This window comes from Ochotona princeps, chromosome 1, assembly GCF_030435755.1.
Source record: "Ochotona princeps isolate mOchPri1 chromosome 1, mOchPri1.hap1, whole genome shotgun sequence".
NCBI classification, from domain to species: Eukaryota; Metazoa; Chordata; class Mammalia; order Lagomorpha; family Ochotonidae; genus Ochotona; species Ochotona princeps.
In genome coordinates, this window is record NC_080832.1 from 108,713,086 (window position 1) to 108,728,465 (window position 15,380).

The 15,380-nt window shown below is 53.4% G+C and overlaps 1 protein-coding gene across 2 annotated transcripts in view; it reads right to left on the bottom strand.

Moving 5' to 3' along the window:
* Positions 1–1,360: 1,360 nt before the first annotated feature.
* GLP1R (glucagon like peptide 1 receptor) overlaps positions 1,361–15,380 on the bottom strand; it is a 29,742-nt gene continuing 15,722 nt past the window's right edge. Inside the window, exons 6-14 of one of the 2 annotated variants that reach the window (XM_058663631.1) lie at positions 12,370–12,523; positions 11,734–11,893; positions 8,086–8,146; positions 7,496–7,565; positions 7,295–7,383; positions 6,800–6,938; positions 6,092–6,133; positions 2,547–2,680; positions 1,361–2,489 (exon numbers count right to left, since the gene is read on the bottom strand). In XM_058663631.1, the coding sequence (XP_058519614.1) occupies positions 2,456–2,489; positions 2,547–2,680; positions 6,092–6,133; positions 6,800–6,938; positions 7,295–7,383; positions 7,496–7,565; positions 8,086–8,146; positions 11,734–11,893; positions 12,370–12,523 (883 nt within the window). In that variant the 3' untranslated portion in view covers positions 1,361–2,455. Of the gene's footprint in view, positions 2,681–6,091; positions 6,134–6,799; positions 6,939–7,294; positions 7,384–7,495; positions 7,566–8,085; positions 8,147–11,733; positions 11,894–12,369; positions 12,524–15,380 lie in introns of both variants that reach the window. The other variant, XM_058663621.1, reaches the window with a different exon arrangement.

The window sequence follows — 15,380 nt, forward strand, 5'->3', positions numbered from 1 at the left end:
CAGGAACCAGTCTCCAGGATCTAAGCCCCTGATAACAAGTGGCACGGAGCTGGCCAGAGTGCTGAACTCGGCCTCTGTAACAGCCACCAGACCTTTCTGGCTGCACAGCTCACACACAGTGGGTGCCTACAACCTGCTGGGCTGCAAAAGTATTCTTAGGCAGAGGCAGCCAAGACAGGGATCTCAGCAAGCGCCAGACTTACTTACACGGCGGTAGGCATGTAAACAGTGTGTGGATTCTCAGAATACATTGTATTCGATGGTTCCCAGGCCTTCTGGAACTATATTTGGATCTGGCAAGTTTGGGAATAGCTAGGGGCAATGCAGTGCCAGTCAAATGAATATTAATAGTACAGAGCCTTGGAGCAAAGCGAAGATTGCTTCAGTTCAGTTTGTGGCATCTGCGAAAGGGAAAGTTGCTTAGCCTTCAAAGGGCTTGGGTTGTCAAGCCTTCTGACAGCTGGCATCACCAGTTCCAACAGGGAATAGAATCCTACTTAGTTACAACCGACATGCCTGAGTTTCCCACGTGCCTGACTAATCACCTTCTATCTCACAGTCCCTCCCTTTAATCATTCACAGCATGCAGATTTCCACCTGTCTCTTTCTCTGTTGCTCTGATGTATTAACAATTTGCAGTCTTTCAGTTCATTCAAACCTGGAACACCTGTGCCAGACCTGTACCACAATCAACTCATAGGTGCGCTCATGCTCCGCCCCCAAGAGAAAACAAGTATGTGGCACCTAGTGGGAAGTCTGCCCTTATTGTGGGGAGGTGGGCATACTCCCCCTCCCCAAAGAGCCCCTCAACATGCATTATCTGAGGCAAGGAGACAGTCTGCATAGTTCTTTCCTTTAGCCTGCGGTTCAACTTCCCTATTAACAGAGACACAATACTTGACTGGAGCTGAAGGATAGAAATTTTCTGCTTGATGTGTTTTATGGGCCATTATTATTTTCCCCGCACATCACATGCCCCTCAGAGGGGCACGGAGAACATGTCATACAGAGAGGGAGCGGGAGAGATCAACTTGTAAAGGGATCCACCCAGTCTCTCCCTGTGCCCTCCTCAGAGCTCTGGTTTTCTCTGGAAACTTGCCTAGCACCCAGGAGCTTACAGTCACCCTCCCCGGGATGACCGTCCTCCCTGGTCTGAGTCCTCCACAGAGCTGCCACATGTCAGCTTGCTTTCCATGGCTGGGGGCGGGACTGATAGAATTTTTCCCCATCCAGCTTTTCGACTGCTCATTATTTATGGGATGAGGCTGGAAGCAGGGCAAGCATTAATTACCTCAAAGTGTGGGTGAGTCAAACCAATGATTGCCCCATTCTCCCCTCCCCCCCAACAACATCACAATAATCATGATTTAGTTCTTATTCCCATCAGGTGGGAGAGATCAGAATTGCATGTTTGCACATCCAAAACTATTCACAGCAATAGAGAAAAATGAATAAAGCCAATGCAAGCTCCCCACAAGGGGCAAATCCAAAGGCCAGGGAGGCTGCCTCCAAGGCCACAAGGGAGATGGTCAGTCCCATCCCCCAAAGCTAAGAGCATGCATCCAAATGCCCATTCCAGATAGCAGGTGGCCACAGCCAAGAAAGTCCTTCCACGGAGAGCTGGAGGCAACAAACATCTTGGCCGTCTGGGTTCCTGGCAGCAGCAGACCATGTGTACCTGGTGGGACATTCCTGAGGTGGCTCGAGATGAGTCCCGAAAATGCCTGGGCTCATCTTTAGAACTAAGTGCTCCTTACTCCCGATGTGGACCTGTTCTAGTGCCCTGGGTATGGCAGAAGCAGGCACCAAAGCAACCCAACTCCCCAAAAGGGAGAAGGGAGCACTAGTAAAGAAGTCTTCCCAGTATTTATTCCCAACACCACCACAGGCAGCCACTTTCCAGACACAGCTGCAAGGTAGTGGCTGGAAAAAAGCCCCCATCCCAAGTGGGTGGAGAGATGAGGATGGTGACCCCGACCAGATGCAAGCAGAACTGACTCCCATCACCCGAGCTCTGCGTTTGGCTGGTGTTGCGTTGGCCACTTGCAGAACCACTTCTTCTCACAAGCCCCAGGGCTGCTAATGAGCCATTGACCTTGAGTTTGAGTCTGGGCTTGATTTGCTGCTCTGTCGGGGAGCAGGGGAACCCCAGGGGCCTTTGTGGCTTAACAGGAAGAAATCCTCCTGGTTTTTAGCAGCAATCGTTTTTTCTCCTCCTGCCACTGTGATCAAATTAGCAGGCTGCTTCTCCTCCGAGAAAATGTAGCCTTGGTCCCACGAGGCACTGTCCATTTGCCTGTCTGATGGACTCGGGGAGGGAAAGCTGGGATCAATGTGAACGTGTGTGCCTGCCTTCCCTAGGCCCCCATCCCCACCACGGGAGGGTGTCTCTTCCCACCTGGGATGGCCACCCAGTCGGCAGCAAGGACCACAGGAAAGGGGTGGGCCTGGATACTCAGCTGCAGGCCTGGCAGGTGGCTGCATACATGCTGCTGCTGCCCACGGTGGCCCCGCTGCTCATGCTGCCGTGGCAGGTGGTTGCATACACACTGCTGCCCACAGTGGCCCCGCTGCTCATGCTGCTGGTGGGGCACTTGAGAGGCTTCATGCTGCTGTCCCTCTGGATGTGCAAGTGCTCCAGCCGCCAGCGCTCCCAGCTCTTCCGAAACTCCATCCGGACCTTCCGTGGGAAAAGGAGGGAAACAAAAACCATCTACGAACCAAGTGCCCACAAAATGGCCCCATTATTACATTAGTGGGGAAGGGAAAAATCCACTGCCTTATATTAAGAGACACAAGTCAAGGCCTTCAGGCGCCTAAATTAATATCACAATAAAATTGTTTATTGTTGTCTCCTCTTCTCTCAGGGCTTGATGACCTAATTGGTCTTTTCCATCTCTAGACTCTGGGATTCAGCTAAAATACACGAGCGAGGGAGAAACACAGGGAGACAGCAGCTAGGGAGAGAAGTGGAGAGGAGAGCACCTGATTCCAGAACGCTCTGTCCTGACTCCAGCCTGGCCCACGGAGAAGGGACCAGCACACCGTGGGCCTCACCTTCTGAGCTCCTAGAGAGCTTGGACTCAGGCCCCAGCAGCTCCCAGGAAGGGAAATGAAGGGCAGAGGCAGGGGAGAGAAGTGGAGAGACGGGTAGGTGAGGGAAGGGGAAGGGAGGAAAGGGGAGAGAAAGGGAAAGCAGGGAGAGGGAGGGAAAGCGAGGAGGGGAGGAGAGAGAAGGGGAAAGGCAGCTGGGGCAAATAGCAGCAGTGATAGGGTTTGTGGATGAGGGCATTATCCAGGGACACTGAGACCATGGCAGGTCCTGCCCAGGTGACCTCAACCCCTGTTGTGTTAGGCTCCAGTCTGTAAGCTGAATCTTCTATTTCCACAAGAAGCTCCTCTGAGGTGTTTATGACAGCAGCAAGATGCAGACGACCCCACACCGCCTCTGAATATGTCCTTGCTGAGGTCTGGGGTCCAGCTCCTCCTCTTGCACCCAAAGCACCAGGAATACCAGCTGCCAGCAGCCACGGGACAGGGGCCCTCTGCCAATCCCCCAGCAGCCCCTATGCAAACAATTGTTCTCTCATACCCCTTCGCCATCCATCTTGCTAAGCCCAACAAGATGCCTGGCATGGTGGCCGCATGCCATCCCTTAAAAGACCTTTATTTCTGCACCGAGTTGAGCTGAGATGGCCCAGAGCCTGTCTGCCAGGACAGCCCCCTATGTCCCAGGCAGCATCACAGGGTCCATGCTTGGCTGAGGGGAGGGAAGGAGGCCTGGTGCACACACCACCCTCAGCTGCTCTGCTCTGGGCCAGTTCCCAGCCTGGCCAACGTGTGCCCATGGCTGGGGTATAGACTCTCCGGACCCATCGTTGCCTTCTTGAGTATAGCTGTGGGGTGACGAGGGGCTGCTCTTGACTCACCATCCTTCCATTGGGTTGGGTTGGGGGGTGTGGAAAGATGGTAAACTGAGGCACACTTGTGGGAAGCCATGGCCAAGATGGGACTCAGAGCTCACAGGGACTGCTGGCCTGCTCAGAGTGCTGTGAGGTGGTGTCCCCTTCTGTCTCAGCTCCCACGTCATCTCTGTGGTGGCCCTAGTCACCCTCACTGTCCTTAAAAACTCCTGCCTATTGCATACTTGGTTCGTGCCCAGAATACTCTTGAGATTATCCTGGTGACTGCTCACATCAGCCCTGGGCGGGAGCTGCTGGGTTTATTCCACCATGGAGAAAGCAGGGGCAGAGGATGGAAAGATTCCCCCCAGACCGCCCTGGTCAGGATTTGAGCTCAGAACCAGCCTGACTTCAAGGCTTGGCTCCTAACTGCTAGCCTCCTGCCCGCAGTGGCTGTGTCCCCTACCTACTCAGGACCGCATCTTCCTAGTGGCAGCATCCCTGCACCTGTCACAATGTCCAGCATATAGCAGGTGCTCAACATGTGAGCCAAAAGAATGGACAAGTATGTAAATGTGCATTTCACAAGAGTTCACTTCTGCCACTCACTTGTGAGAATGAGACAACCAGGACAGCAGCGTAGACCCTGGACACCTGGCCTGCAGGGCAGTGCACTTCCTCTTGCGTGGTCCCATCTCACCCCCTGGCTGCCCTCCAGCTCTGCAGCCCAGCAAACACTCCCTGAGTGCCCTCTCTGGCAGGGCAGCATTGCTGCTTTCAGATCCTGCTCAGGCATTTTTACCTCCATTAGCCCTCAGGAAACAGGCCCAAGGGATCTGCCCAGGTCATACAGTTACGGAGTGGCAGAATCTGGACCAGCACTTGGGCTCCTGAGTCCTTCACTGTGGCTCTCAGACAGGAGCTATAGGGAAGCTGTCCACAGGCCTCCCCACCCCTGGCCCCATTCCCCACCCACCAGCAGCTGAGGCAAGCCTTGGTAGCACCAGGGGGTGTATGTGGTTACAACCTGGCTTGGGTGACATGGGAGTCATGGCTTGGGTGACTTGGGAGGAGTGAGAAATAGGGACAAGGTGGCAGGGAGGAGCTCTGGTCTCTCCTCACAGTCTCTTGTTTTTGCCCCATGGAGGGATCTGTGTTGCTCTGTCCTCATAACTGTCCCCATCTCTCTGTGGGGCTGAACCCTGTGGCTGCAAAGCTCGAGTCACCACACTGACTGACAGTGACATCTCCTAGGGAGGCGCCACCACACACATGTGCAAGAGGAGGATGAGCAGGCACCAATGATGGGGTCTGGCTCAGAGCAGAGGCTGAAGCCCACATCCCCGTCGCATTCTGCTGATCACATGGCTTCTCTAAGCAACTCACAACTCCCTGCCACACAGAGGCCACACTCCCTGTCGGCTCTGAATCCTCACATCCATAGCAAAGGCAATGACCTGGGATGACTTGGTTCTGAGAACTCACACTTAGCGACACAGGAGCTACTTGAAGAGCTTAGGTCTTTGAGAACCAGCATCTCCTGGTCACCTGCTGTGGCCCTTCAGAACAACACCCTGCCCTGGGGCAGAAGGAAGTTACTAACCTCAGCTCCCTCCCAGAGTAGGGTGGGGATGCCACAACCTCTGCTCCCTGCTGCTACCATCAGTCCCCTTGGGGACTCATCCAGCCGATGGGGCTCAGGGAGAGGGGAGGGCTGTGTTGCCCCTACAAATAGCATTGGCCTTCCCCTCTGGGTTCCTTGGCATTTATGACATCCACTTTGATGGCTTGCATGGAGGTCCACCTGTTCTGCTCCAGCACAAAGCTGGGCACCACGGAGGAATGGGAACCTTCCCCAGGTTCCCAAAGATACCCCTTCCTCCCAGGAGGTGGTCCCTGGAAAGGGGAAAGCTTCTGATCCTATAAGGTATGCCCACCCCTGTGTGTTTCTGTGTGTGTGTGTGTGTGTGTGTGTGTGAGAGAGAGAGAGAGAGAGAGAGAGAGAGAGAGAGAGAGAGACAGAGATCCTGCCCAGGAAACTGTAATGGGCAAATTGCCTCAACTCTGCTGCCCCATGGGGTGAGTGGGGCTTTAACTGAAAGGGCTGATAGGGAGTCCCTGTGGCCCAACTTCCGATCAGCTGATGGCAGTGACTTGCAGGGTCCCCACGGTCTGTGCTCCCGCCTTACCTCATTATTGATGAAGCAGTACAAGATGGCCACCATCAGCCCCTGAAAACAAAGCCACATCACCGAGGGGGTCCTGGTCAGACAGCCTAGTGACTCCAGCTCCAGCCTGACCCTCCTCTAACAGGACAGTCCAAGGACAGCCAAGGGCAGGGCAGTGGGACTCATCCCTCCTCCTTTCTGGAGGACCAGAAGGTTCCTTGTGCAGGCACCAAACTGGAGTGGAGACTTTCCCTAGTCCAGCACAGTTTTCCCAGTGTGGCCCCTAAGTCTGTGGGCATCCCATAACACTCTCATACAGCAGGACCATGCCCTCTAATGCCAGTGGCGAGCAGCCGCTCTTTGCGTTGGAACTACGTGACCCTGCATTTCTCGTCTCCACATCTCTGGGCCTCAGTTCCCTCCCCCGTGAGATGGGCGTGATCCTGTGTGCCTCCACAACATTGGGAGGATGAAATGCAGCGTGTGAGTTAAGTTCCGCACAGGGTGCCCTCCACCCAGTGAGTGGCAGCCGCAATGCCAGGTGGGATGCCCACAGGCACATCTGGGGTGGCTTCTTGTCCCGTGACAATGACCTGAGGGGGGTCAGGACCCCTAGGATACTAGGTCTGGCCCTGCTCCAATCACGGACGTTTCTTTGGGTGGCTGAGTGTTCCCCTTCCTGTCCACCCTCCCCATGAGTGCCCCCCTCACCCTCTACCGTGAGATCACCTGGAAGGAGGTGAAGGAAAGCTCTGTAAACAACTTGATGAAGCGCAGGGTGCCCCGGGCGTGCTCATCCATCACGAAGGCAAAGATGACCTCATGGGTGCCCAGGAGCGGGATGAGCGTCAGTGTGGACTTGGCAAGTCTGGGATTGTGGGGGGAGGGGAGGAACAGATGCTTAGTATTATTGCAGACCTCGCCCAAGGATCTACCTCACCTTGCTGAGCCCTCCCTGATGCCCAACAGGACCTGGATATGAGTCCTGAACACCTGTCACCCCAAATACACTGAGACAGGCCATGTGGTAAGAAGATATAGAGGTCAAGATCATGCAAAACCAGGGGACCTCCCATGGACGGTACAAGCAATGCCTGGGACACTCAATCTGATGAGGGTGAGAGAAGAGGGTTGGGGTGGATCCACACTAAGCATTGTGGGATCTCTGCCTCAGCCAGAAGGCCGAGTTCAGGGCTCCCAGTGAACCCAAGCCAGCTACTGTACCTGCATTTGATGTCTGTCTTGCACATGAGATTGGCTTTCAGCTTGGATACCACAATGCAAATGACACGGATAAAAATGAGGAAATTCACCTGTAGGGCAGAGTGGGTGGCTAGGTGGCTGGGGACCCTCTCACTCTCCCCAGTCCTTCCCCTGATGCCCCCACCGAGGTCGTCACACCCACCCTCCTCCAGGGTCACTCACTCCAATAGCAAAAAGGATGGGTAGCCGGATGATGAGCCAGTAGTTCATGTTTGAGTTCCTGGTCCAGCACCTGGAGATGGAGGGAGAGGCACATATACATCCAGATGCAATCTTGGAGAGTCCAGCTCACAGTGCAGACCAAGGTGGCCATGCAGCTTGCTATGCATGTGCAGCCACTTGGAGTTGCCAGCACCAGGTCTGGCCCTATGAGCACACAGCCACACGCACAAACACCCAAGCATACATAGTCTCGAACAAGTGTTCCCAAGCCACACACATGGTCACATGAGCACTCAGCACTTTGCTAAACACAAGGCCAGAGGTTTACACTCAGATTTTACAAGAGAGTCTGCAGGAGGCCCCACAGACCCTATACACCCAGCACCGCTTGTCTATATCCATGCTGGGCAAGGGGCAGGAGGTGGGAATCAGAGAACTAAATCCAGGCATCAAGACCCTGGTCCCCTCAAAAGGGTCATCCTCACCGCAGGTAGGGGTGGGAGGCATATGCTCAAGATCAAGGCATCCACTGGCGTTGCAGAATGGCCACCTCCCTTGGCACACCCATCCCATTAGAGCAGGACACTCACCCCTCGTCCTCATAGAGGTACTTGACAACACCCCAGGGGATGACAAACAGCAGGGGAAAACCTGGGAGAAAGGAAGAGAGAAGAGGGGAGAAGAGCTGGCCAGCCAGAGCCAGGACGATGCACCTTGAGCCCCTCCTTGGTCTGGCTCCACATCTGGCCCTCTACACTCAGACTCTGGGTTCTTCCTTCCAGCCCCTTCCAGGTGGGTACCAGGCACACTGCCAGGACCCAGCTCAGTCCTGGCTGAGGCAGCAGGACACATGCACCCAAGTAGCAAGGAGATGGGGCAATGCAACCGCGAGAGCACATTGGAGGACTCTCTGCTGCCCTGCTCTGCCCTGGCTTTGGCCCCATTTCAGTCTAGTCCTACAGACACTGGAGCCCCTTCAGCTCCCTGTCTCATGCACATGCACAGATCCAAGACAGACGCCCAGAACAGAGACAGGAGCTCAGCCAAGTGGCCACAGCCACAACAATTATGACACTTCCCAAGAGATGAGACAAGATGGGCGTGACGTCCACCTCTTGTTGCTCACATCCTTGTGGACCAAGAACATGTGGCAGGAGTAATGGCATTGTCACTTCTGAGATCAGGCTCTAAAAGACCCCAAGGCTCATCTTGGGCTCTCTCTGATGCCCTGATCTGCAGGGAACCAGCTGTCAAGTGATGAGGATATGCAGACACCTCCAGCCTCTCTGTGCAAAGACCAAGGGGTTTCCACCAGCAGCCTCATGCATGAGCTTGGAAGCAGGTGCTCCATCCCCAGAGAAACCTTGAGACAGCAACCACCCTGGCAGACAGCCTGGTTGCATCTCAGCTAGCGAGCTGGAGCCATGGCTACTCAGACGGCTAGGTCCGTAGGATCTGTGAGACAAGGACTGTTTGCTGCTTGCAGCATCTAAGTTTTAGACTCCTCTGCTAGGCAGTGAGAGAGATGACTCACACAGCTGGAGGTCAAAGGCCCCACTCACTCTGACAGCTCAGTCTCTGTTGGTTGATTTAAAATGCGATTCTTAGGATGAGTGTCCCATGTGTGCCACTGGGGCCGGCATCGTGGCACAACAGACTAAGCTACTGACTGACGTAAGAGTATCTGTTTGAACCCTGGCTGCTCTGCTTCCCATCCTGTTCCCTGCTAATACACCTGGGAGAGCAGTGGAGTATGTCCCAACTGCTTGGGTCCCTGCATCCATGTGGGAGGCCTAGAAGAAGCTCCTGGCTCCTGGTTTTGGACCTGCCCAGTCCTAGCTGTTGCAGCTATTTGGGGAGTGAACTCATACACTCTGCCTCTCAGATGAATGGCGAAAAAAAAAAAAAAGGTTGGGTTGTCCATGCTCACATGACAGCTCAGGTACTGACAGTTGTCATAGTTGGGACTGTAATCCAGGACTACACTCCCAAAATCCACCCTAGTCTCCCTCAGTGACTTCCTGTACCCACCCCTTCCCTGTTGTGTTTGTCGGCACCTCTCCTAGGTTGGAGACATAGGTGCTTGAGGTAGGCAAGGGTGTGAGTTTTCAAGGGTGTGTGTGGTTGGGGGGTCCCTGTGTGTGCATGCATGGCTTTGGGGCAGGTGAGGTGGGTTCAGGGCAGAGCCACTTCACAGCCTGTTTGGAGACCCCACACGTTATTTAAGATGCTTGGGGAGAACAGGATGAAAGAATGAGCTCAGAGTGAGCCAGTCTCTCAAAGAAGAAAGGAAAGCTGGCTAAGGCAAGAACATGCCAGTTCTGTGGGCCACATGGGGCAGCAGAATCTTCTTTCTCAGGCATGCTCAGCCACCAGCTGGCCTTTCCTGCATGTCATCAGCCAGACCCAGTGGGCTTCAGGCGCCTATCAGCATCTCCTTAACAAGGCTTTTTAAAAAACACAGGCACAGCCCTGTTGCGTGCAAACACCGCCTGCTCCCTGCTGGCTTCATCTTTCTCCCATTTAAAAAGCCAGCAAGACAGGCTGGAGAAATCAAAGCACGAATTAAGACTCACAGACCTGGCTCGTTCCTCCCCGCCCTCCCCTCCTGGCCAGCCTGCCTGTGGTGCTGCCCATAGGCTGCAGCAGAAGTTGGCATGACTTTTGGGTGGGGGCGGGGGGATGTCCTCTGCTCTCTCAGATTCCTATTTTTATTTCTTCTGCTGGCACATGAGGTCACAAGTTTCCCAAGCATCTCAGCTTGGGCCAGGTCTCCTGGCCTCACATCAGAAACCTGTGGATCTTCCTGTCTCTCCTTCTTTCTCCCTCCATCTTTGTCCCTTTGTCTTCCCACCCCAAGGATGTCCCACGAGTGTGTGAAAGGGTGTGTTGCGGGCCCTGCCCTTGTGCCCTCGCAGACCCCAAGCCCTGAGCTGGGAGTGGTATCGCAGAAAAGGTCTAGCACCCCTCTACCTCCCACTCAACAATCTCCCAGGACATCCCATGTCCCCAACCAATCCCCCAACCAATCCTCCCCACTCCTCTGCATTCTACCTACGGTCCCTCCATTGCGCCTGCCCTCAGGTCACCATGGTGACAGGTACACCCAGAACGGATGCTATTTCCCAGAACTGGCAGATGGGTCCTCCACTCTGAGGACAGATTTCCTCATTGCTCCCCACCCCAGCTCCCCACCGCCACTTTCTCCCTCACCCAAAGAGACTGTGGGGCTGACCAGCTGCCTGTGCAAAGGGGCTAGGGGGAAGTGGATGGGAGGAGAGGCTCAACAGGGTGACGCTGAGCCCTGGACAACAGTGGAGGCAGGGAGGAACTGGGCCCTGCAGAGCAAGGGCAAGCCCTCCCCTCCACCTGGTGCAGAGTGCAGTATAGGCCGGTGGGAGTTGCAGGCAGGACCCCAAAGGCCTAGTAGTCAGGAGGCCCCGGGAGGGGTAAGGTCCACGAAGCAGGAGTGGGGCTGTGACAGAGCTAGCTAGGAGGCACCTAGAGGTTGCCACCCTGCAACCTGCTGCTTAGGGGGAGGGGAGTGAACATGTGGCAAGCTGGGGCGGGGGCGGTGGTGTGCAGCAGCGCAAACAGCAGACTCACCAGTCCTCTGGCCCCATGGCAGGTGGGAGCTCACCAACCCTTCCAGAAAGGACTTCCCACGTGCTTCCCTGGTAGGGCAGGGTCCCAGGCTCCTGCCCAACCCAAATCCTGTGCCTCCTGAGAACCCCATGTGGCGAGAGGCAGAAGCACAACCAGAAATGTTCCAGCAAAAAAAAAGACGTGATGGTTCCTGGCAAACTTTTTTGGCTAGAACATTTCCAGCTGGGCTCCAGGCAGATCCGTGGCACAGCCCTGTCCCTGGCTGGTATCTGCTCATCCCCGCCCTCCCCTTCACTGGCACCCTGGCCCTAGCTCTCCACTGAGCCTCCTTCATCGTCAGCCCCGACCCTGCCCACACCTCCCCAACCTCGGGGTCCCAGGACTTAGCATTTCCCTGAAGAACCAGGTGCAGAACTCAGTCCCCATAGTCAGGGCTCTCAGTGGGATGTGGTTGGGGCAGGAAAGGGGGCGGGATCTGGCCAGTGAGGGCAGGCACTTCCCTTTAGGGAGGAGAGCTCAGTAAAGGAGGTAGAGCAGGGGTTAACCGTGACCGCCTGCAGTGCTCTGGGCAGGGTGGGGTCTCCTATGTGCAGGGTGGGTGGGGGGTGGGAGATGGATGACCATGGCCTCACCCCAGCCGATGCTCAGGTACAGCCTGAAGACGCGCTGCTCGGAGAACACGGAGAAGACCAGCAGGGTGTATAGGTACACACCCTCCACCAGCAGCCAGTAGTAATTGGCCGCCACGCAGTACTGCATGAGCAGGAATACCAGGCGGCAGCCCAGGGAGTCCTGGAGCAGACAGAGGGTGGGCTCAATGAGGGGGGAAAGGGCAGCAGCTCTGCCCCGTCCCCCTCCACATCCTACCCCTGTCCCCCTCCACATCCTGCTCCAGCCACAACCCTGGAGGCTGAGAGGCTCCACCATCTCGGGCCAGGGCTAAGTGTTAGCAACTTGCTCTCTGCTCAGGCTCACCCAACCCTCTCTTCCCCATGCTCATGGCAAACAGCTTCAGAGAGGTAACTTGCCCACTTGGATTCAAGGCCAGCTCCACCTACAAGAGCTACTTTCTCTGAGGTCACATGGAAAACTCCCTAGGGCAAGTGCCTTCTCCCTCAGACTAGCACCTCCCAGGTAGGTGGCCTCTTCCATCAGACTAGGAGATCCCTGAGGGGCCAGGGCTGGGCAGCTCCTGCTTTTCCACGTCCAGCTGTGGGTCAGGGGGCAAAGGCAGGTGCTCTCTGGTCCCTCCCGCCCACACCACTTACCTGGTAGGAGAGCAGCCCATCCCACTGGTGCCGTTGGGCGGCTGTGCTGTACATCCACTTGAGGGCTGCATCCTTGATGAACACAGACAACGCTCGAAGGATGAAGGATGCAAACAGGTTTAGGTGGATGTAGTTCCGGGTGCAGTGCAGGTGTCTGCGGGCAGAAAACAGAGGCTTGTGTGTGGGGGGGGGGGGGGGGAGGATCATGTGACTGCTTCTTGATGACAGAACCCATGCTGGTTTAGACATTCCTTGGGGAAGCAGACCAACGTGGGTATTCAGAAAGTGCTGTATACATTCATAATATCCAAATGCCTACCCAGCTGAAAACACAAGAGCATTTCTCCACCTGTAAAGGCTGGTTATCCTGCTGGCAGCAAATGAGAAACACCAGAAGCACTGCCTTTACAATCTGGAACAAAGCATGGATGTCTGCTCTCCTCACTTCCACTCACTACTGTAACACAGCTCACCATGATAATAAGGCAAGTGACAAAAGGAATAGGCATTGGAAGCAAGATTGCCATTCCTACAGAAGACAGATGAGCTCATGTAAGGACTATACCATTGTAATAATACAGGCAAAATCAGAGCCTATGTGGAACTATAGCCTGAAAAATAAAATAACAAATCTAAAAGCATCCATATATATAAATGATTAGAAAAAGTCAGAGGATCAGGAAGGGTTGTCAGTATGTATGCTCATATGCCTTGGCATTGAAGACTCAACTTAAAAAAAAAAAATTCATTGACAATATTTTTAACTGACTACCAAGATGTTTGAGCCAAGGTTCCTTTTTTTAAAAAAGATTTATTTGTTTTTATTGGAAAGTCAGATATATGGAGAGGAGGAGAGACAGAGAGGAAGATCTTCCATCTGCTGATTCACTCTCCAACTGGCCGCAAAGGCTGGAACTATGCTGATACAAAGCTAGGAGCCAGAAGCCTCTTCCGGATCTCCCATATGGATGCAAGGTCCTAAAGCTATGGGCCGTCCTCGACTGTTTTCCCAGGTCACAAGCAGGGAGCTGGATGGGAAGCAGGGCTCCCAGGATTAGAACTGGTGCCCATAAGACATCCTGGAGCACGTAAGGTGAAGATTTTAGCCACTAGGCTACCGCACTGGTCCCAAACCAAGATTTTTTAAACAGGACCAAAAAGATGCTTGGTCTTTGGGGGGAAAATTTTTAATTTCTTTATTTTGAAAGTCAAATTTAGCAGACAGAGAGAAAGACAGAGAGCCTTCCATCTGTTGGTTCACAATGATGATCACAATGGCCAGAGCTGGGCTTGAAAGCAGCAAGGAACCAGAAACTTCATCCAGCTCTCCCCATCTCTCTCTTTCATGGCTGGCAGTGTTGCCATCTTCTGCTGCTTTCCCAGTCCATTAGCCAGGAGCTGGATAGGAAATGGAGCATCCCAGACATCAACTGAAGCTCATATGGAATGCCAGCGTCCCAGGTGGCAGCTTAACCCACAACACCGTAACACTGGTCCCCAGAAAACTTTAATAGACTTTTCTAACCAATTGATAAAACCGAATTCCTACCAACGGACAGCACTTATGTTTGATTTCTTAGTAAAAATGGACAAAACATCAGAGTAAGTGAAAAAAAGACCAAAAGAAGATTTATTCTAGGCTTGTATGAATAGTGAATGCTTGAAAGAAAAAAACAAAAAGCTAAATAAATCAATAAAAATAAGCACATGATATGAATAATCAACTCGGAGCAAAACATGCAAAAATGCTTGATCTCTCTAGGAATCTGATATATGCAAATTAAACTCCCAGGGAGAGAACCGTTCACACATTTCAGATTAGCAACAATTAAGTCTGAAAACACTGCACCCTGGTGGGAACACCGGGCCAAGGGAGTGCTCTGCCACCACTGGAGAGAGGGCAAACTGGTCTGACAGCTTTTGAAAACATCTCAGTAGTGCCTTGGACATGGGCAACAGCAGGTGGAATTCAGATTGCGCAATTCTACATTTAGCCACAGATGCCAAAGCAGGCTCCACGGGTAAGAATGTTCACTGTAGCAAACTGTGTGGTTCAGAAAGGAAAAAACCAGAAAATATCCACAAATGTCCCTTCAGAAGAGAACAGATAAACAGAGTACGTTACAACAATGGAATGTGGAATAGTAAGTTGAAATAGAATGACTTGTATCTACGTGAATGAATCTCACACAAAAAATGGACTTCCCCCAAACTGTGGAATATCCACAACTTGTTATTAAAAACACACAGAAAGGCCAGGTGTGATAGCCTAATGGCTAAATCCTCGTCTTGCACCCACCAGTATCCCATATGGATGCCAGCTCATGTCCCAGCTGTTCCACTTCCCATCCAGCTCCCTGCTTGTGGCCTGGGAAAGCAGCAGAGGATGGCCCAAAGCCTTGGGACCCTGCATGGGAGACCAATAAGCTCCTGGCTCCTGGCTTTGGATTCGCGCAGCTCCTGCAGTTGTGTCCACCTGGGGAATGAACCAGCAGGTGGGAGATCTTTGTCTCTCCTTCTCTCTGTAAATCTGATTTTCCAATAAAAATCAATAAATTGAGAGAAAGAGAGACTATTCACCCTGTGCCTGCATTTACTGGACACTGACTGAGCCCAGCACTGGGTCAGACGCTGCAAGGTCAGGAAGAAGAATTTCACCTCGGAATTCTGTCCTTGATCCCAGCTTTCCAGTACACCCCAGGTGGGATGGGAAGGAGGTGGGACTCTGCACTGCAGCTGCTGGTTTGGAAACAATCTTTTGTCCAAATTAGACCTCAAGAAGAATGTTTCCACCCCAAGGGAGAGCAGAATCTCCAATCCTGGAAACTTTTCCTAGACCACACTGAAGAATCTAAGTGACACCATATAACCCTGCCCTCCCCCCTTAAGGCTTGAGGCTGGTGGTTGCTTTCAGTATACAAGGGGGCTTCAACAAGTTCGTGCAAAAATGGAGCTAAAAGATAAGCTTGTTTTGGTTCCCCAACTTTGAAATCCACACATAATGTTCCATT